General features: G+C 40.7%; 1 protein-coding gene across 1 annotated transcript in view; it reads right to left on the reverse strand.

The window, feature by feature from the left end:
- Positions 1–603: 603 nt before the first annotated feature.
- The window catches only part of CDC123 (cell division cycle 123), a gene marked incomplete at its 5' end in the record, with an annotated part of 30,150 nt that continues 8,616 nt past the window's right edge, over positions 604–22,137 (reverse strand). The window contains 7 exons of the mRNA XM_010142247.1: positions 604–630; positions 1,416–1,553; positions 3,393–3,521; positions 8,288–8,316; positions 12,219–12,341; positions 15,296–15,371; positions 17,028–17,076. Of these exons, the coding sequence (XP_010140549.1) occupies positions 604–630; positions 1,416–1,553; positions 3,393–3,521; positions 8,288–8,316; positions 12,219–12,341; positions 15,296–15,371; positions 17,028–17,076 (571 nt within the window). The remainder of the gene's footprint in view (positions 631–1,415; positions 1,554–3,392; positions 3,522–8,287; positions 8,317–12,218; positions 12,342–15,295; positions 15,372–17,027; positions 17,077–22,137) is intronic.

Below are 22,137 nucleotides of genomic sequence, written 5' to 3' on the forward strand. Positions count from 1 at the left end.
CCTGAAATGCAAACTTTTCAAACCTTAAGTAGTCTCCTATAGCTGTTCTCTGGAATGAGGTATTAGCCCTCATAACAAAGAAAAAAAATTCCTTTCTCCACTTTTTTTTTTTTCTTACATAAAGGATGAGATATGCTCCCAAAACAAAGTTAATTTACAGTCTTAAAAGGTTACCACAGAAAAAAAAATGTACATTCCTTTCTTTCCTTGTGAATACACTATGTTTTAAGCAAGCCCGTGCCTAAATTCAGGGAATGCTTGATTTTTTAAGTGCACAAACATTAAGTGTCATTTAAGAGTCTGCTGGCATACTTCAGCGGCATCAATCTTCACATTAGGAGATGGGAAAGCAGTCATTCAGTTGCGTTCAGATTGTTGCTTGCACGCACCACGGTATAACTGCATTTAATCTGGAATCCAGTGAGAACACACACTGACCTTTCATGTTTCCCTGAAAAAGCTTTTCCACACTTTTATATAAACCAGACACACAAGATGAACAGCTCTTCAGTCCTTTCATTGATTATAAAATTCCTTAAATCAATAGCTCAACAGTCATGCTAAATCTCTGTCTTCTAATTCAAGGTAATGCTTCTTGATACCTCAGTCATCATCCTGCTGATTTCTTTTCTGTCAACGAAACAGGAGAATTCATGATGTTAGAACACAGTTATCTGAAGTAGGAGCACTAATGACTCATGACAACAGTTTCCAGATACAATGGATGGATTAGACAATGACTGTATTTCTAAGCCATTTTTGAAGAGCAAGAAATAATCTTTCCAGCATTTAGAGCAACCCTCTCCCCCATCCCAAACTGTAGGATTTTACTTCCAGTAAAGAACAAGATTTGCCCTGTACATTAACCAACAGAATATACAGGAAACACGATGGTGGTGGCACAAGTCAGTGGTCAAAACAAAGGCAACCTGCCCTCCCTTTCCCAGCTTACAAAGATGTCCTGTTTTCATGGCGCTGCTCATCAAAAGAACAAAAAGAAATAACTATTGAAAAAAGGACAAGTGTTTGAGGTTTTTTCCTCATATACTTATCTTCTAACTTTCAAAGAAGCTCTTAAAAGCATTAGTTTCAGCCATTCAAAAATGCATTTCCATTTATATGACATTGGCATCTACATTTAAATAACAAAGACAACAGCCAGGTCCTTCAGTAAGATCTGTCAAACTATATTCATTGCTTCCCTTAAAGATAAAATGAATTAACTCAAGTGAGACCAGCATGAAATCTTGCTCTTCGTTTAAAAAAACCCAACATTACGTTGTATGATGGCTTCATACATGACTTTTTCTGTAATTATGTAACCTAAATTAATTACAGAAGTACAAGTCCCAGGCACTTCAATGTTGCCATTTCACAAAAATGGAAGGTCAGAATTTTATTTTCCACTTTCTTACCAGTTTAAGGAAGTCAATTAATTTGTGGACATCCTCCCCTGTAGAAAGGTCCACAAAATCTTTCGGCAGTCGGTAACTCAGGTACGGACTAGGCTGGACAGTAACTTTACTGTTCGTGCAACGGAAAACTGGATAGTCCTTTGGAAAAGACATTGGATAAAACAAGAACAGTGGACATGAATAAAGCTTGCAACGTTTCTTGAACTCCTCCGTGCGATTGTCTGAGTCACTTTGCCAGTGAGTTTATCTGGCATTAATTCAACTAAACCTGCGCTTTCTACAAATGCTAGTTTTCTTATTAAAAACTCTGTGCAATTAAGAGGAAAAGTTAAAACATTAATAACAGTCAAATACAGGCATTTATTCCCTCATTTTAAAGTTTCTACAATGTATCAATTATTAATGCATTTAATATACACATGCTTATAACAGTGCTGTAATAATGGACCTGTAACGAACTTCGGGCAACAGTATCTACATAAATACGTGGATAAATAAAATCTTCACGACTGAATCACTAAACTTGCTTCACAGTTTCCGTGGTTAAACCCATGTTTGCAAACATAACCTTACTGGAACTGTGATCTGAGCTTTCCAACTAATTTACTTACTGAAGGAAAAAATACCTCTGTATGTGATCCCAAACTATCTCTAAACGCTCAGCTGTAGCAACAGGTTTGGGGTAACTTGAACTGAAAATTATATCAACACACTGATGCGAAACGTAATTGCCCAATATATGGCAATAAGCACCTTCATTTTAAAGACAGAAGTTCAGTAACTTCACACCAGATTCTGTGATCGGATGTAAGCTGAAGCATGAAGACAAACCATTCTACTTTTCACCCACACTTACACCAGAGAAAACTGCATAAAGCACCTGGCGCTCAGAAAAAGAAGTCCTCCAAACAAAACACAGGCGTCCCATGGACAACTCAAGAATTGGGAGTATGTTTTAACACAAGAGACACAGCTCTTAGCAGTATGTATCGTTGAATGGGCTTTCACACAGCCATAGCCATGGCGAGATTAATAGAAAACAGCGTGAATGACGGCCTGCAGAGTGGTGTATTTCCCTTGCAGTATGTTATGAAAATGGCAACAGAACTGAAGCAAAGCTCAAATGTTAAAATTGGCTTAAAGTATGTCCTTTCAGTTACCTCTTAATGCAGTTTAACAGCTAGAAAATAAAGAAAAGCCCATGCTACCTGACTAGCCATCCCTCTTCAGACAACTACCAAGCGTTTCCCAAGATCAAGTAACATGCTACTTTATACCTTCTACCCCAGGTGTCCAAGGACTCCTTAAGATGTGAGGACTTGGCCTCAAGCATACAGTGGAAAAAAAAGCTGGAGGCCGTACAAATGAAGACTATTCCTCCCTTTCTGAATTAACAGGAAGTGATTTGTTTTTATGGAGGCAATGCAGCTTGTAAGAGGGATAGAGAAGCCCTACACTGCAAGTCCAGGGAGTTCAACCAGAGGACAAGGCTTCCCTGAGGGTATTCGATATGAGGAAGAGACAGAAGTTAAGCTGATTTTTACCTCCCCCCAAACACATAACTGGAGCGCTGGGAAACTGTGTAACAGATACCAGAAACAAAGCAGGACCTAGAGTGATTAAACAGAAAAGTAACCAATTTTAAGAGAAATTGAGAAAGAGCAATGAAACTGCGTAACAGGAAGTTTCAGGGCATCTCCTGTGCAATGTGGTCAAAGCTGTCACACGGGCTGGTGCTATTTGAGCTAAAAATTCCCTTGCAGGCATCTAAAACTAGCATGCCATACTTGTTAACTACTGTCTAATAAGGTAGATTCTACTTACAAAGAGCTTACGTTTCATGAGTTAAGCACCTCCATTTACTTCAGCAACATTCACACACAATTTGAGTATAACAAAGAAAGAAGGAAAACAAAGAATAAAGCCCGTAAGGCCTGTAGGATTTGCTAGGCAGCCACCCTCACTGCAGGGCTGTACCTGCTCTGTTGCTCCCCCTTCACCCTGGTCTCCTTTCAAGTTTTTCCCAGAGGTCAGTTCTTCCCACGTGAACAGCAGGGAGTCTGTTACTTCACCAAACGGGTTAAAATCTATCAACCAAACCTTCCCCTGCAATGGAATGATGGAAGAATTAAAACAAGCCACAGATTAAAACAACAAAAAACCTCAGAATACACATATGTAGTATGCTTGGTCTTTAGATAAGATGACATCAAAATTTAAATCACCTGGTTTTAAGCACTTTAAACATTCTAACAGCCTCTACGTTAGACACAGTTTTAAAACACAGCAAGCTATCGCTATTTTTTTTTTAAAAAAAACAGAAGATCAGACCGAGCTCAAATAAACTGAATTCAGTTCTAAGCAAGGTGCTTTTGGTTGAGATCACAAAAGTTCTGTCTCATCCTCATGGTCCTCCAAGATGCATGGTCCTCCAGACAGCATGAACAAGGAACGGAAAGAACAAAGAAACAAAACCCAAACAAACAAAACACCAAGATGGACTGTGCCTTCCATCAAAAGCCACCTCATCACCGCTGTACATTCAGCAGGCTACAAGAATCGCTATTCTTGTCTCAGAAGGGATGCTAAAAAACATAGAGCAGGGGCTGCAAAATGCTAGTGGAGATGATGAAAGCTGAAGGGTGCTGCACAGATAGAGGTAAATAAAGGATAACCCAAAGGCACTTTAATACAGTCATTACTTGTAGTCCAGACCAGTTTCTGCTGCCTCACCTTAACCCATTTGTGTTACAAACAGTTCTGGTAGGCCTCTTTTACAACTGAAAAATGAAAGCAGAGAGACTAATATTAAACGTAACAGAGACGTCTGCAGAGGAGCAAGAAATGGTTTGCATGTCTTGAGTCATCTCAAAACACAACCCCCAGCACAGAACAATCTTTTTTTATCCATGAAACCGTCATCTGTCCTAATAAAACAAAATATTCCAATAAATTATAATGCAATATGACTACAACTGCTAGTAAGAATTTGCAAAACAAGGATTGCATCTAGAAGAAATCAGATCTATCAAATATGGAAAGAAAAACGTTGCTGTAACATAAGCAGAAGTGAAGGGGTTTATTATGTTTATTCAAGATATTGGAATTGGAAACCAAACCTGAAGATTGTGTAGCTATTAAAAACTTACTTTGCTTTCTCTTTCTTTCCCTCCTTCCTGAAGGATCTTCTTTCTTTAAAAAAAAATCTTCCCTATCTTGATACAGCAGCAAATATCTTCAATGATTTACACTACAGCCATCTGGTTTCTAACCTACAAAGATGCTTGTGAAGCCTTCAGTCACAGCGGACCATGGAGGCTTCCTCTGTGACTGCCTCAGCCACCCCAACGTGCTACAGAACAGGAAGCGTGTGGAACCCCATACAACAGAGAACAGAAGTGCTCTGGCTGCTCCGTTATCACCCCCTGCGAGTGCCTCATGCACTGGTGGGGGTAGTCCCAGCACGGATAAAACCAGTGATGTTACTTGTCAACTGGAATGAAGCAAACACCCCAATTGGTGACTGTGTGGTTCACACGAGCTTTCACAGGGGCAGATTCAGGGGTACAGCTCTCACAACGCACCACGACAGCGGCACCGAAACCAGACGTCTACAAAAGAAACCATGAATTGTGGGGACGCAGACCTGAGTGGTTTCTTACTTGCCTCAGAAAGGTGAAGAAGCATGAATCTGCACGACCAAGTTGCAACACCTCTGCACTAGTATTGACACCATCAGGGCAGAGAGTGAACAGGGACAAGCTCTGCTATCATTTTCCATCCCCGTTCCTCTTCAAAAGGCACTCGTTGTAAGTGATGTTTTACTTTTGCTAATGGGGACATCTTGTCAGCTCCAAGGTAGCAGAAGGAGGAATCTCTAATTTTAGGTTCATTCTATCACACTAGAAAAAACAAGCTAATGAACCAATTTAATCACAGACAGAAGCCATGGCTGGCAACGTTCGTTCAGTAGTTCAGAGAATTCTTCCTTGCATTAGAAATTTTTATACTTAATAAAGGACTGCACTAGGAAAGGCTTTCACAGAGGCTCCTCCTCACCCCCAAAACAAGAAACACAGCTTTTTCATAGGAACTCAAGAATGTTTCTCTAGAGAAGAAATGCACCCTGGAAAAACTGAAAATTGGGTTTGAGACCACTGGAAGTGAACCTGTGTTTTTGTGAGCACCCAGCAGTATTTCTGCATCCCTGCAGACAGCAGCACACTGTCTACAACACCAGCTGTTGCCTTGAGATGGTCTTAAATCTGCACTGAGCTTTAGTAGCTGCAAATTGATGGGAAGTGGCAAAATGAACCAAATAGCCTTTTCAGGGCTTGTTAAAGGGAGCATATATAACTGGTTCAGTGACCAAACTGTCTTGACTTAAGATTAAATGCTCTTTCAAGTCTTACATGCAATCTCATGATTTAAATGTAGTTTCAGATGGCTTGCACTGTGTATCTAAAGAGCAGGAGTAAAGCTATTTATCTGCCACCTTCCTGGTTATTAGTGATCTTTGTCACATGAGAGCACTGAAATGCACAAGCCAGGAAAGCAAAGTTGTGCCTGTCCAAGGAGAAAAAAACCCCAACCTGTATTACATAATTTTTTTTTCCTCATCCTAAACCAGAAACCAATAGATTTACCGTATCATGTCAGCTTCACTCTTTGTTTTACTAAAGCATCCCTAAAGCAACATGCTGCTGAAAGGAAGTACCTATGACAAAGACTTAAAGGGAGTTAAAAGCTACATAAAACGCAAACTGAACAGTTACGTCTCCTTAACTCCAGCTGCACCTTCATGAACAATGACAATGCTCTTGAGGCAGAGACACAAGCACTAGTTTGCACCTTAACAAGAACATCTGTGGGCTAGCACTGGTCTGGAGCCACCCACCGCATTTCTTTGTCTTACCACAGCCTTGACTTAAACGTGGTAGCAAGTTGTTAACACATGGGAGATACAGAGAGCAACAGTAGAGCTCATTCTCAGGCTTGCAGCTGTTGTACAACTGTGAACTGCTTGCAACACCAAAAAACCAAAAGCCACCAAAAAGAAGTGGATCCAAATGAAAACAGGCTACCAGTCCTGCCACACAACCTCTTCAGGAGTAGGTTTCCAGACCAGCCAGCTTGGAAGACTGTATGGCAGCGTTTCTTCCGTAAGACGACCTGTCTGCAAAGTCAGGCGCTAGCTGAGATGAGCTTGGTGAAGAGCATGTACCAGGCAAGGCAGACACGTAAAAGCTTGTTCTCAACCAGGTCACTGCTGCTTCTGTGTCACCCTCCAGCTTGAGGAGCAGGACCTACTCCAGACAGTCTCTCAAGTAACTAAAGCAAGCACAGGGAGGGCGTTGCTCTTATTCACAACCGTATCAAAGAACAAGCTTCTCCAAGCTGAACACTTAGAGGTGAAAGAATTTAAAACAATGTCCAGCCACTGGACATTTCTCTCATTCTGTAGGTGAGGTTGCCATGCAACAGCCTGATGAGGAGCACAGGCTCTGGAAATTAATCACACTCTGCAATACTCAATATTCTTTTGCTGCCTGTAACTCACATGCAAAAGGAGTGATGAATAATACAGCTGCAAACCACAAAGGTATGTGTGAAGCGGGGAGGATCTGACACACAAAGGGCTCTCTGGCAGTTTACAAGACTTGAGGGTAGAAGGCACTGAGGGATATCTACAAACAGATATATTTTATCTTGACAGATGAAGAAACACTGCTCATTTGAGATCTCACAGGCTGAAAACTTCTACTTAAATACTCTGTCTTCATGCCTCAGTTGTGAGGCAGAGCACCTGTCCTGGTTTTGTCAGGGACAGAGTTAATTTTCTTCCCAGTAGCTGGTACAGTGCTGTATTTCAGATTTAGTGTGAGAATAATGTTGATAACACACAGAAGGTTTACTTGTTGCTAAGTAGCAGTTATCCTAAAACACGGATTTTTCAGTTTCCTGTGCTCTGCAAAAAGCTGGCAGGCTGGGGTGGGGGCAGGGGGCATGGCTAGTTCAGCTGGCCCAAACTAGCCAAAGGGATATTCCATACCACAGAATATATATAAACTCAGTGTATCACTGGGAGGAGTTGGCCAGGAGGGTCCTACCACTGCTGGGGGACTGGCTGGTCATCAGTCAGTGGGCGGTGAGCAATGGCATTATGCATCACTCACCTTTTCTTGGGTTTTCTCTCTCTTTTTGTTACCTTACTTTGAATTACAGTTGTCATTATAATATTTTCCTTTATTTCAACTATTAAACTGCTATCCCAACCCACAAGGTTTATTTCTTCCCCACAGCCCACCCCCCGACTCTCCTCCCCAACCCACCAGGATTGTCCAATTTAAGAGGCATTTGGACAATGCCCTTGATAACGTGCTTCCATTCTTGGTCACCCCTGAACTTGTCAGGCAGTTGGACTAAATGATCACTGTGGGTCCTTTCCAACTGAAATATTCTGTTCTATTCCATTCTAAATTATTTCAGCAAAGACTCTCGGTGTCATAATGAAAACTAAACTGCCTCCAGTAGATTCACAGAACTGACAGAACTGCAGCTGAAGCCAAAGCTACATGCTTTAAGAGAGACTACTCTGAAGGTGTTTACTAAACAAATACATCACTGGCACAGACCTACTTACACCCTAATCCTATTATTCTCCTACTGTAGACAGTGTCTAACATAGAAAAAGACCTGGGAAACAGAATGATAACACTGAGTACTTGGTTTTTTGGGTTTGTTTGTTTTGTTGGGGTCTTTGTTTGTTTGTTTTCCAGGACCACTTCTGGGAAAATCAAGCTACTATTTGCTTCATTTCAGGAAGAGTTTCCACAGAATAAACAATTATATACAACCTGTTGTTCACTTACCCTGCTGTCTCGGTACACATCAAAAACAACTGAAAAGGAGAAAAAAATACATTAATCTTAAATGATATATCCTTTCACAGAAGATGTCAACAGCACAGTCTGTAAAGTCAGAGCGTCTGCAAAACTGCAAGCCAGAATAAGGTTCATTTCCAAGAGGAAGCTGAAACAGAACTGCTGTTAAATGCACTGAGATCGGCTGCCGGGTTCTTCCGTTTAATGCTGGTTCTTCCATTTAATGCTGGTTCTTCTGATGATTCTTCCCCACCAATGAAGAACACTTGATAAACTCATAGCCCAAAGCTACGACATTACTGCTTTTGGCTTACAGCAGAAGAGGAGATTGCAAGGAAGGATCGGCTCCACTGTGCAAGACACTGCACAAATATTTAACAGGAGAAAGTTCCTGCTTGACAGAGATTAGGGCCTCAGCAGATAACAAGACAAACAGGTTGTAGGCACAAAGGGGTCGGTGGGTGTGCTGAGGAGGCGGCGGCAGTGAAATGTCTGTTTGCTGTAACCCAGAGCAGCTACAGCACACCTACAGATTATCAACAGCTCTTTCAAACAGACTCTTCCCTACTCGGGGACTGCTGCAAAGCTCCACTGCTGTCCCTCCCCTTGACTTTATTAAGCGTGAATCTTTGTACATGCATCTTTCTATTAGCTTCTGCTCTGCACGGTTAAACAAATCTTTGTCTTTCCGTTCAGCTAGGGAAATCGATAGATAAGCACTCAGGCGTGATTTCATGCAGAACTTGTACCAGTTTAGCAGAAAGAAAGAAAGCCTGATTTAGGAAAGCCTCAGACAATGCTGTACTGACACTTCTTTCACTAATAAGGAAGGGAATATTTCAGCTAAGAGATTTCCCAATACATGTGGGATAAACTGAACTCAGGATATGACCGAGGAACACTCGAGCCTCTGCAGCTACTCAGGAAGCTGCCCGTCAGCAAGCGGGAGGTTGATGGATCACATTCATGCGTGGTGTAGAGCTACTCAGCAGCTTAATCTAACGTCGCACGCAAAGTTGGCTGGGCTAAGGGCAAACCACGACCCAACAGCACCAAAGCCAGTTACGTGAAACTGGTTTTGACCAAATAGCCTAAAAATCCACACAGCCTTTTGCATAAGCTCAGTTACGTCAATTTAAAATGTCACTCGGGAATGAAGTGCTGTATTTTCTCAAGAAAAAAAGCTAAATAAGTCATCAATGCAAGGAGAAGCACAACAACCCCAGATTTCTTCTCCAGCCATTTGACTGAACTTCTTGTCTGTACTGTGTACTCTCATTAGTCATATTTCATTAATGGAAAACTTGCGTCTAAGCTTTATTACAAAATGATGCCTGTCACCTTAAAGCCAGCCTGTAGCAATCATTTGGACTAATGGCATTTAGTGGGATTTACATCCCCGTCAAGACTGACTGCACATCGGTGACTGTTCTGTGACACTGTCAAACACTGAACAGAGGAGAAAACCTGAACTGTTCCCTCTTCTTAGGGACGACCTCAGAGAGGATTGTCATGTACCAGCAAGACAGTAGTAATACTTGAACAGCAAATGCATCGCTCTCTACAATTACCTGAAAGAAGGTTGTAGCGAGGTGGGGGACAGTCTCTCCTCCCATGTAGTAAGTAACAAGACAAGAGGAAACGGCCTCAAGTTGCACCAGGGGAGAATTAGGTGGGACACTAAGAAATTTTTTTTTTTTACATAAAGGGTTGTCAAATCATTTGAACAGGCTGCCCAGGAAGGTTGTTGTAGATGTGGTGCTGAGGAACATGGTTTAGGGATCCTGACAGTGCAAAGTGAACAGTTGGACTCAATGATCTTAAGGCTCTCTTCCAATCAAACGATTCTGTGCTCAAAATGGAGGGTAAGCGAAGGCTCAACTCTACAGTAAGTACCAGTATCTCCAGAACATTGTTCTTATGGGGCTCTTAGAAAAGGTATTCAGAAGGTCTTAACATAATTTGTAAGTATTTACAAAGCATTCACTCATCTGTAATCCTACTGCTCTGACTCTGCAATGCTTCAGCTGCTCTGACTCAAGTCTTCCATCCGGAGATGCTACCAGACTAACTCGAAAAAGCAGAGCAAACAGCATCAAAAGCCCCAACAAAACAAGAAGTCAGGAAAAAAGCTATAATACCTTTCCTTTTAAAAGCAAACAAAAAAGCGCACTCAGATTTTTACTGTTAACAACACATATGCCACCAGACATGGATCAAAGGATATGATGGGAGATGAACGAAGAGTGGTAAAAAAACAAGACAAAAACAGAAAGCATTTTCTGCAGATGGACAAGTCACCAGCCTTTAGTGCCTGACAACAAAAGGTCAACAAACCTTCATCCCAGCAGGTCACCCTGAAACCTCCTTTTCCCATAAGGTCACTCAGATGGCATAGTTTTATGTCCTTTACTCAGAGTGACACTTCAGACCTTTCTCCAGACAGCAGTTTCAGAGCCCAAATCTAGGCATCAATTTCCAAAAATAGTGCCCTGAATTCTTATCTATAAATTGTTGATATACCAGCTAAAATTACGTTGGAACACAGAGGGAAATTAAAAGACAGTAATCAGAATGTCAGATCTATACGACTGATCTTACTTCAAAACATGACGGCTACAGACTTATTAAATTAGCATAGTGATTTCCAGACTACTAGTCCTCTCCAAGCAGTGGTCCTTGAAAACTTCTCTGGACTGAAATAAAGGAACCCTGCAGAGTCAAGTTATTAAGGATTTTAATATAACACAGACTGGCATTAGAAGGCATCTTTTTCAGAAAGTCAGACAGGACAGATCTGTATGACTGCTTTGGTGGCTCAGCTAAATAATTAACTATGTTCAAAACTTACCTAAAGGTTGAGTATTCAAAGTTTTATATAAGATAAACAAACTGACAGACAATAGTTTGGCCTGAAGTTTGGCCCACGCCAGCCTCGATTTAAATTCCCTCATCATATTTTTCACCACTCCTGATCACCCATCACAACTGAACACTATTCAATTATCACTGAACCACGTCAGGAAACTACTTCCAATAAGATCTGCAAAAGACTCCACATTTGAAGACCAAGACAATTGACTTGTCTGGCTCAGGTGTATCAAGTACCCTGGCCTTTATTCAAAGGTTTCAGCAGCTAAACTGCTGTGCATTAATATTCTAGAAGAAATTATTATAACTTCTTGAAAAGAAACTTACAAATCACTTCTTCAAGGGATACATCAATAATTTAGCAGCAAACAACTGATGACACCTTTACAAAAAAATATTCTTGCTACTGAATACCTTTTGTTAAGCATTTCCTACCTCACTTCTCAGGTTTAGAACTTTAAGTAAGAACAAGTACAAGGAGAAAAAGCCTTTAAAAAAAAAAGTCATTATGCCTTCTGAAGGGAACTTTTACTCATTTGTTCTGTTTTTTCTGGAAAGCTCCAACCTACTCCTTCAGGGGTTTTTTTTGTTCCAAATTTTATAGTAATTCAAAAACTAGAGCTGTAACCCTCCCAAATTAAAAAGAACCAAGCCCTGTGAAACCAATAGCTAGGAGGCGAGAGGTGCAGATCCACAGACTTAAAGTGTCTGGATGCCATTATTTATAGAAAAACACCCATTTTTCCACTGATCTCCAGCAGCAAACTGGAATTTTGCACAGTGCAACTCGGTGTGCTCTGGAGGAAGCGAGCCTGGCTCAGCAACAGCAAGGGGCAGGAGGACAGGTCTCATTTCTGTGAGTTTTCCCTGTGAGCCCTTTCACTCCCAAACCTCCCAGCACCCTGCAAAGGAACTTCAAAGAGATAGACCCTTCACTTTTGTTTTTAAGTCTTTGTAACTATGCGTGCACTACGTATTTAAACCTCCATAAACACCCTCCTTCCCTCGCCCACGCTCTCCTTGTTAATTGAAGTCTTAAGATACTTACAGTCTTCATCCAAGAATTTATACTGGATGTGCTTCTTGAAAAACTCCTGTATTGATCTACAGATCTCCTCATGTTGCTTAGAGATATGATCGTAGTATTGAGTGTAGTCCCTCTGTGATATACCTGTCAATGATTGGAGCTGGTTATGAAGAGTTTTAGGCATTCAAAAACACCCAAGCGGACTAAACATGGTTAGCAGAGGCACGCATGTCATATAATCACTATTTCAGAAGACAGGGTCCTCCCAAGTTTCAACCACTACCAATGACTTCATTTGGCTTTATCCACCTGGACTTAAAGCAATTTCATCAGCAATCTTGATCAGTTCTGCCCTGCATTTTCTGAACCTCATTCTACATGTACACTCTTTGACCACTTTTAAGTGAATTTCATGAGGAAGCTTTGCCTACATTCAAGTTTCCAGTTCCTGTCATTTCCTTTCAGTTTTATTTCCCCTGATTACTCTGGTGAAAAATCTTTTCTGTTCTGCATGTCAGATGCAGGGACCAGAATTTGGAACTATGAAGGGAGAGGAATAAAGGCCAAGACTGCACATTAGGGAAGATGATAGATCCTAATGTACCATACAGATTCTCATTTAGCCTATTTTTTTAAGCGTGGGATAATGTGTACCTGTTTGATAAGGCACTACAGGTGAAATGTCAAATCCTAAAATCAACGAGGCGGCATAAAGTCTGGTTCCTTTTTTCTTCTATTTGCCCCCTTTGAGGGCTGTTTTGCATACCCAACATTAGATAAACCATCAGAGCTATGTCACAAGCCCTTCATTTCAGAAATTTGTTTGCCTACAAAACAATAGTTGAAGCTGACATCAGCAGGATTATACACTGGCACGCATCTTAAATGACTCGAGTTCTCATACAGGATGTGTCAGCATCAGCCACTGCAATACACTGCTGGACAAATGTCAAATCAGGAGCTGCCCCACCAATGCAGACTGAATAATTCATGCAATTTAGGGGAAGAAAAAACCAAAATCCCCCAAGAAAGATGTATCAGTGATACATCAATAGCAATTGGCTATTTTAACCACAATCAAAACACAGAGATTTACTGTAAGACAATGCCGACTTCCTCCACAAACGTGCTCTTTAAAAAAAAAAAAGCATATAAAAATTTATGATGTCAGTGGAACTTTGAATTATTAATACCAGTGCAAAGCGTAACTCAGGTCTAAAAACAAAAACCGAGAGATGGTGCCATCTCATCTCAGGGGATGCAGACAAGTAACTGGAAAAACCATTCACTACACTGTGCAAGTATCACTCTTTAGTTTGACTGACAGGCTTATTCATTTTAAGAGCATGGGAACATAATGTGAAAAATCTTGGAACTGCCTTCAGAAATGCAGCTGGAGTGCTAGCTAAAAACCACCCATACTGGTAAATCTACTGGGTTTCAAAATCTAGTAGTGAAAAGGAGTGTTTAATTAGCCAGCATACAAATGCTTGGAGGTATTTGAAAATAAATCTCACTAGACAAATATTCTATAATAAATACATGTTTGAGAGGTTTTACAGTGATGCAGTGTCCAGCAGCACACAACAGGACAGGACTCAGCTCTTCCCCCTTCAGAAAGCTCTGTCAGCAGCCATTAAGCAATACCAGCTTAATGGAGAATCTCTGATATTAGCAAAATAAACTCTGTTACAGAGAACTGTAATAAAACCTGCAACTGGCACAAATGGGAAGATGAGCGTGGAAGCACCAGAAGGAACAGCGAAATCAAAGGGCTGTGAGAATGGTATGTGTTGTCAGCACCTAGATTGGCACATCCCAAAACATCAATGTGCAGCTCCACAGGACACCCAGATCAGGAAACAAAGAACAGGGAGTACGTTCCTAATGATTCACAGAGGTGGGATGGGATGGAGAGACAAATTGCTGACAGCTCCTAACAGGTACAAGAAGGCACATCCAAAACAAGCACATAGTCACCATGCTGGGAAGAAGCCAGAAGAAACAAGGACTCGATAGCTAATATACCTTCACCTACATATCATCACAAGGAATCCTGGACAGACCACTTGCACATGTTTGTCTTTGTGCTTGTGAATATGTAGGTATGAGACAGAAAAAATGAGCAACCTTGGTTTAGTTTTAAAGCAAAAAAAAAAAATAAAAATAAAAAAAAAAATCACCTTCTTTGCTATAAAGTCTGGATTAGAGCTTTGCTACATCACTGCTGTAACACTTCCTTGTCAGAAGCTTAGGCAGAATGACTCAATTTAGTTAAAGACGAACATGCACCAGTCCTATGTTATTTCCATTTCTGTTCATCTTCAAAAATTCCATGGCATACCTCACCGAAACCAAATTCAAACTCCAGAATAGTATTTTGCCTGAAGTGAAACCCCTCAGTTCAAGCACCTCTATGTGCACTAGATGTCTAAGCTCCTGTTATAGTCAGCATAGAATAGTCAACACATCTAGACGATTATAATTCAGATAAATTTCCCTTAGAGCTGCCTAAAATCTCTGCTGCAGCACAATCTGCCTGTCCTCCAGCTGTCACAGGTCTCCTGGTAGCTCTTTGCACACTGCGGATACCTTTGCTATTAAATGTAAAATGTTTCAAGTGGCATTGAAGTTTTTGAACCAGTTTTTCTGACTTGGCTGCACTCAATATCATAGGAGCTCAGACGCTTCGTACACCAGTGGTCATCCTGTGACCTCCGCAGCTTTCTGTGTATGTGGTCATGTTTTATCAGCGTAACACCAGCTGTCTCTGTGTTCATTCTGCAAGCTGGCTACGATGCCATTGACTCCTTGATATAAAAGTTACAAAACAGCCTTGGGGTGAAGTTTCTGAGATAGCAGTTAGAACTAAGAACATTCCCACTGTCGTACTGAGCACGCTGTGCCATCAGACTTTCAAATACAGTGGAAAGAGAAATGTGACACACAACATTTTAAATTACAGAAAGAAGAAAATATTGATTCCAGAAATTAGGTGTGATAAGAAAGAACTGTCTTCCGATTTAGCTCTGCTTCAAGGAATCAGAGAAACTCCTCAGCTCTTCACTTAATTATTTTATCTTTAAGAAAATTCTTACCTATAAGTTCGTTTTCCTTGACAAAGCACCTGAATTCCGCACCAGGGATTAGTTCACACCATTTGCGAAGAACAAGCTGTAGAAGAAAAACAAGTACAGTTCCAGAAAGGTAACAGGTAATTTTCTGCCAGAAAGTCTACCTTCTAGATCTACTGTTTTGCTGCAATGCTAAGGTGACCTCTGAAGTTATTCCTGATACAGGGAAACAAAACAATCTTCACCTGCAGTTCACTTCATCTTAGCAAATAACTTCAAAGCAATTAGACTTACTATTAATTTCACAGAATGCTTTCGGCTGGAAGGCACCTTTAAAGACCACCTAGTCCAAACTGGCTTAAAGACCACCTAGTCCAAACTGGCTTAAAGACCACCTAGTCCAAACTGGCTTAAAGACCACCTAGTCCAAACTGGCTTAAAGTAGGAAGGTTCAGACTGGATATAGGAAGAAACCTTTCCACCATGAGGACTGTAAGCATTGTAAGCTCCCTCACAGAGTCTGCACAGCCTCCATCCACTGATGTTTTCAGATCAGATTTGATAAAATGCCAAGCAACCCAATTTGATCGTATCACTTACCGGGCCCCTTCCCACCTTAATTATCTTACGCTCCTCAACTTTGTACGGTATTTGTAACTGTGAAATTATTTATGAAACAACTTCAAAGTTACATTAACCACAAAGCATAGAAAACAAAAAACCCTGCTGCACAACAAATCTGTCACGGAATTGGCAGAAAGTTGCTCCCTAGTCAAAAGAGATGATGAGCAGAATTAAATTTAACCAAATCACCCTCTATTCTGGTATACACCCAAGCAGAATTCTGTGACGTCTTTGAAGACGCAAACCAGTTAAAATAAGGACACAGGATAGAAATAGTAACCAAACTATTCTAGTCAATAGGACAGACTGCCTGGTAATTAAAGCACATCTCTGGCACTTCCTCAAGTTTCTGCATTTCCTAAGCTGAAGTACTCAGATGGATCCAGTATTTTGAAGGCCTCAATTACTGGATACTGGAAACTCCCAACACCTATCAACTGCAGTAGAAAAACCTCAGTAATAAATGGTGACATTCCTAACTACAGTATAATCACGAAACTCTCTGTCCCAACTTTGAGATGTCCTGTATATTTAAAGCACATTAGATAGTGCTTTAAAAACAAAGCCAAACAGGGTTCATTTACTCTTCTAAAGCTGTTTAAGCTCATAGGATGATGACAAATGCTAGATTTACATAAAAATTATCATTAAAGACTAGATGCCATCGTAAAAGGAATATCTCCACAGGAACAGTTAGTATCTATTGTTAATATCTATGTTGCTAGCACCACATTTTAATCTGGTAACAAAGATATGAAACAAGATATGATAGCCCAGTTCAGGATGTCCCCAGCCACCACAGCTATCTTCTCTCTTGGTAACCTCAGCTATGATATTCACAAGCAGCACACCATCAGGAACATCTGACTTTAAGCTACTGAACTTGTCCTGCCTGGCAAAACCTGACAGACATGAGAGGAAATTGCAAGGAAACTTCAAAACTTGGAACTCTAGTTCATCTGATCTGTAATGAAATGAACTCCTTATAGCGCTTAACCAGACTTCTCCACATTGCCTAAGCAACACAATTAAACCAAACAAAACAAACTTTATGGGCGCATACCCAAGCACAAATGGCACCCTGCCCGTAAGCACCTCGTTTACATTACCCAGAAATCATGCAGTGTCCTACCTTGTAATCCAAGGAAGGATCAGGGGAATCATCAGTACAGTGAATAAATCTGGAAAAGTAAGGCACAGGCATCAAAATCTGCTTTTACTTACAAGATTTCAGCCACAGTGAGAAAAATAACCCCAAACTGTGAATCACAACAACTACTGTGAAATTACCTCCAAGACCTACAAACCAAGCAAATTCAATATATCAAAGCCAAACCGTCTTTTGACAACTCTAAAGGGAAAAAAAGGAAGAAGAAAGAAAAAAATCACAAAGAGCCAGATAAACTTGAGCAATGTAATCTAGTTTCATTGCAGCATGTTTTCCCTAGTACTTTTAATGTTTAGCTTCCTAAACCACACAACAGAGATACATCAACATGCCTTGCAGCAGTTCATTTCCATGAATACGGGATGCAAAACAGCGCTGTGATTCCACAGCACAGTATCTTTCTAAATTAAGAGCCTTAAGAAATACTCTTACAAATCTCTTGAGAGGGGGAATAAACAAAACTATTTCCATAACTGCAAGCAGATGTCAAGGTCTTGTCTCCTGTGAGCAGCTGACTCTGTGTTGCCTTTCAGGAACAAAGAAGAATGAAGGCAGTTATACCCAAGCCAACTTCTACGGGCCTTTTTGACATTTTACAGCAAACCCTGCAATAAATCCTGTAACTTTCCAAGGGAATTAGCAAAAGAACATGCATTTTCCTTCCAAGTGTATTCCCTGACCTTACTGGCAACAAATTACTTTGATGCAGAGAACTGTGTAAAGGGTCGCTGCTGAGCAACAGTCTTAAATGGCCACATTTATAGTATCTGCCTTTGGCACGGAACTTAAAGAAGCAATTCAGAAGTTTAACATCTCTAATATAAGCATTGAATTTGTAAGACATGGCTGCCCAGCCTTCAGTTTGCAGCGAAGAGCTATTCTAAGAGTTCATTCAGTATGCTGCCAGCAGAAATACATTTCACACATTTTAGTTTAGACTTTAATATCCACTACACGCAGAAAATAGGGGCGATAGCAGGCACTGCTTTCCAACAGTACTGTAATCAAACAGATCATATGTATTTGCAAGCCTATGTAAATAGATAAGATCCTTCCACTAGTTTATATTCCCTGCAACTTAAGATCTGTCCAGGCAATAGAAACAAACTCATGAGAGCCTGCAGCTTTGCTAGACTCAAAATTCTTCCCTTACCAGCACGTATGTCAACCATGCTCAAGAAAATATCCGCCCCCCACCCCAAACCAATCATAAACTATATATAAAAAAGGCAGCTGAAGTGTAGCACGTGGAGTTTTACAGTCCCTGCATCCTAGGACCTGTATTACCTCTCACAGATTTCCGTATCTGAGATCAGGGTACCTGCAATCTGCTTCATTCCAGTAACATGCAGTCTTTCCCAGCAGTCAAAAAACAATCAAAATTGTCCCCTGCTCAACCCTCAAATATTTTGGGTGAGAGCTCTGTGGGGAAAGATACTTCCGCTTTCCTTGTAAGTCAGAAAATTAAATCCTTGGTTGCCAGCAGCCAAATCAAGCAAACAGGCCAAATGATGAATATAGACAAAAATACTGCAAGATGCATTAATGCTATTTTTCTTGAGCGTTAATGACACAGGATCAAGTACAAATGAGGAAAAAATGGGATAATGCAGCAAAGGTCAAAATAACCTCAGAATTTTGTAGTCTTGCTTTCCTTCTAAATAGTACTGTGAGTTTTTGTCAACAAAAGGACAATACTACCACCCCTTTTTGAAGGGTAAATTTTGGGCAACTTGATGTAGTTACCACTTTATATTTTTTACCAACTTCTGTAGCATTAACTGCTCAGACCCAGCTGAATTTGTCTATTACATACAGCGTTTTGATCCCAAGAGGCAGAGGGCTAAGCAGGGATTCTTAAACCCACACTGTATTCAGGTTTGGAGGTACTCGAAAGATCAATCTTCAGGAACCCAAAACTGAGACATATGTGTGCCCTCTTTTCTGAAGTCTTTGGACATTGTCATTTTGAATACTGCTAAGGGGGAAGGAATTAAACTCTGCTGCTTATAGCCCTTGTGCTGTGGTCAACAGCTTGTTTAAAGATACGTGTTTAGATGTCAAGAAGAGAAGAATCAAGGTCTCTCTGCACACAGCAGCTGTATGTTAATCTCCAAATGCCTATACATGATGACAGGACACAATATATAATCAGTTTTGAACACTGAGAAAAGCAATTTAAGAAGGTTTGAAGACCTCTAGTATCTATCCTGCTAAGAGAGCCCTGAACACATTTGCAAATCACTGAGATTATAATAAACATGAATGAGAATTGTCAAAGTTATTCTGTACCTGACAGTTACCCTGCTATCATCTCATTGCAAAACCTTAATTTAAAAAAGAAAAAAAATATCAAGGAGAAAATTCTAACAGCCTTTGAACTGCAACTTTGTTTCTTGAATATTGAACTTTGCTGGAACTTTAAAGACTAGAAGAAACATATACCATTCAAAAGGGGATCTTGTACTATACTGTAAATTGCTAGGAAAAATGGGATGTGAGTAAAACATCAATATAAAAACAAAAACAAACCCCAAAGGCCTCATTTAGCACATCCTCTCATGTGGAACTGTCTACCTCAAAACCGGCTATACTAAAGTCTAACCCAACAGCTACCACTCTTGCAAAAAGGAATCCTGAGTGCCAAGTCACATCGTTACAGGCCAACACTGCCTCCTATGTTCCGTTCAGAGAACACGGGCCGCTGTTCCTGCACATCGCAGAAAAGCATCCATCTCTTTATAATTTGCAATTCAGTATTTAGAAACACTAGGTCTGGCATCCAAAACGTAGTCTGAATGCAAGCTTAAAAACAAAAAGGCTTGAAACTTCTGCTGGGTTTTAAAGTTAAACAATGTGCTTCAGAGCCCGGTGGACTAAACCTCACTCGAGAGCAGACCTCCCCATTGTACTTAGAAACAGGCACTTCAATTTTAACTAAGTCCTCTTGTAAACACCTGAATAAAATAAAAATTTGCATCTCCCCTCACGTTCCTTTGTATCTTGCACATTAATACATTTGGAAACTTCTCCTTGGCCCAGTGGGAACTGTTTCATCTGCTCCATTAATCTTGTAGGTGTTTCTTAACTATTAGATGTGGCATAGATGGTCCCCCCATTCTGTTTCCAGGGCTTAGGTAGGGTTTAGTGGCTACTTGGAGACTCTTTACTTCACCTGTCTAACCAACTTCTCCAAAAGTTTTCAGGAATAAACTGGAAGTAACAGGTCCACAGCACCAGCTGGTCCAATAAAATACTAAGAGTCAATTTACAACATTGCATTAATGCCGTATTTGTTGAACAGTTTGTATTCAAGTGTTGCAGAGATGTAGTTTTCTTGGAACTTGAGACAGTTGAGAATCAGAGCAAGGGCAGTTCCCGGACCTGAGCAATGTATAGATCGATACCAGAAAGGCAGGTAGGAAATGGGAGAGAAAGGAAGAGGCAAAGAAAGTGGTTTTCCTCAAGTCCCACATCCCTGGCAAAGCTGGACTAAGAAACAGATCTTTAAGCTGCCATTGCAAAGTCTTTTCCATGTTATGACCCATGAAGAGGATTAAGTTAATATAATTGAATAGGAAACAAACCAAACCAAAAAGTGTATGCAACATTTCAGCTGTAACTTCTGCAGGGCAAGAAACTTTTAGACCATATCGACTATTAATGAAAGAAGTAGAAATACACTCCATTTGTTCTCCCTCCAGGCAGCCCTTCCAAGGGATTTGGATGTATTATGTATCCGATTTTCATTTGCTCAGCACTTCAGGTTCTTGTGCCAGCTATATTTTTAATTTCTGCTTGCTAAGGACTAAGGCACTGGCAGCTAATCAATAGCATAATTAAGGAAGACCACAGTTCTGATTCAGCAGTAATCATTTCACTGTTTGGGTGGGGACATATTGTACAAGTAATGCAGTAATTTAGAAATGCCATGCACAGGCTGGACATTAAGATGTGCTTTAATCAAGTACAGCATATTCACAGAATAGAACATGCATAGATCCCAAAGCGATTTTACACAGTACACACGTCCCTCTAGTCGTAAGTACAGCTTCCATTTCAGTTTATGGAAACAACAAGGCTGCGCTGCCTGTATTAACTCTACCTTACCGAAACAACAGAGCCTGTTCTGACAAAAAAACCCATAACCCAAATTTACACCAAATTAGGTTAGACTTTATAGGAAGGGAAATAAAAATACAACCCCCTTCAAATTAACCTTACCCTTTAGATTAGATGATGATCCCACACTCGTGTCACAAGGTTTGCTTACTTAACATCCACTAGCTGAGCTGTGCTATCTGGCGGACTCCTGGAAAAGGAGTCTGAAAGGATTGGGCTAATGCAGATGGAGGGGCTGTCTTTCTGCTAGAGGTTATTCTCCCACAGCAGGATCAGTAGAGGAGAGTGTGCCTGCTACAGGCCTCTCAGCCACCACTGTCCAGTCTGGTGTGAATTTAAGGTGAAATTACTGATGGTTCTAGTTAACACCCATGCTGTGAAATCTCGCAACAGAGAAGTCAGAAAGCTTTCACTGCCTCTGCCATTAAGTCAGCACTGTCTGAGGAAGGCAAGGTGAGTAGCTGAGGCTCTAACTTCACCTGACACATGACAAAACCTGACAGAAAATGCACTAATTTCAGTCGTGGTGAAGGTGGTCAACGTCCACTACCATACCAATGGCATAACTAAGAGCACAAACACACACACATGCACAGAGCTGCCACGTCTTCTAAATCACATGGTGCTCACTAAATACCTGATTGTGTCCCAAACTCATTAGAAAGTGGCTGATGAAACAGGAATTCTCCAAGGAGCTCAGGGTATGTTTTGCTGAGTCTCTTTATACAAAAGAGTAGAATACAAAACCCATGTAATTTAACATTCACAAAGGAATGATAAAGTGTACAGCTCTTTTCAGAACCACAAGACTCAGTCCTGAAAGTAGTTACAACAATGAACACATTAAATTTTAGTGCTCAACTCTGAGCAAACTGTCCTCAAGACACCTGGCCAAGTCACCTAGTTGGGGAAACCATGAAAAAACCTCCTTGGTAAAGCACCAAAGTCCTCT

The sequence above is a fragment of the Buceros rhinoceros genome, unplaced genomic scaffold (assembly GCF_000710305.1).
Source record: "Buceros rhinoceros silvestris isolate BGI_N320 unplaced genomic scaffold, ASM71030v1 scaffold3138, whole genome shotgun sequence".
Taxonomy (NCBI): Eukaryota; Metazoa; Chordata; class Aves; order Bucerotiformes; family Bucerotidae; genus Buceros; species Buceros rhinoceros.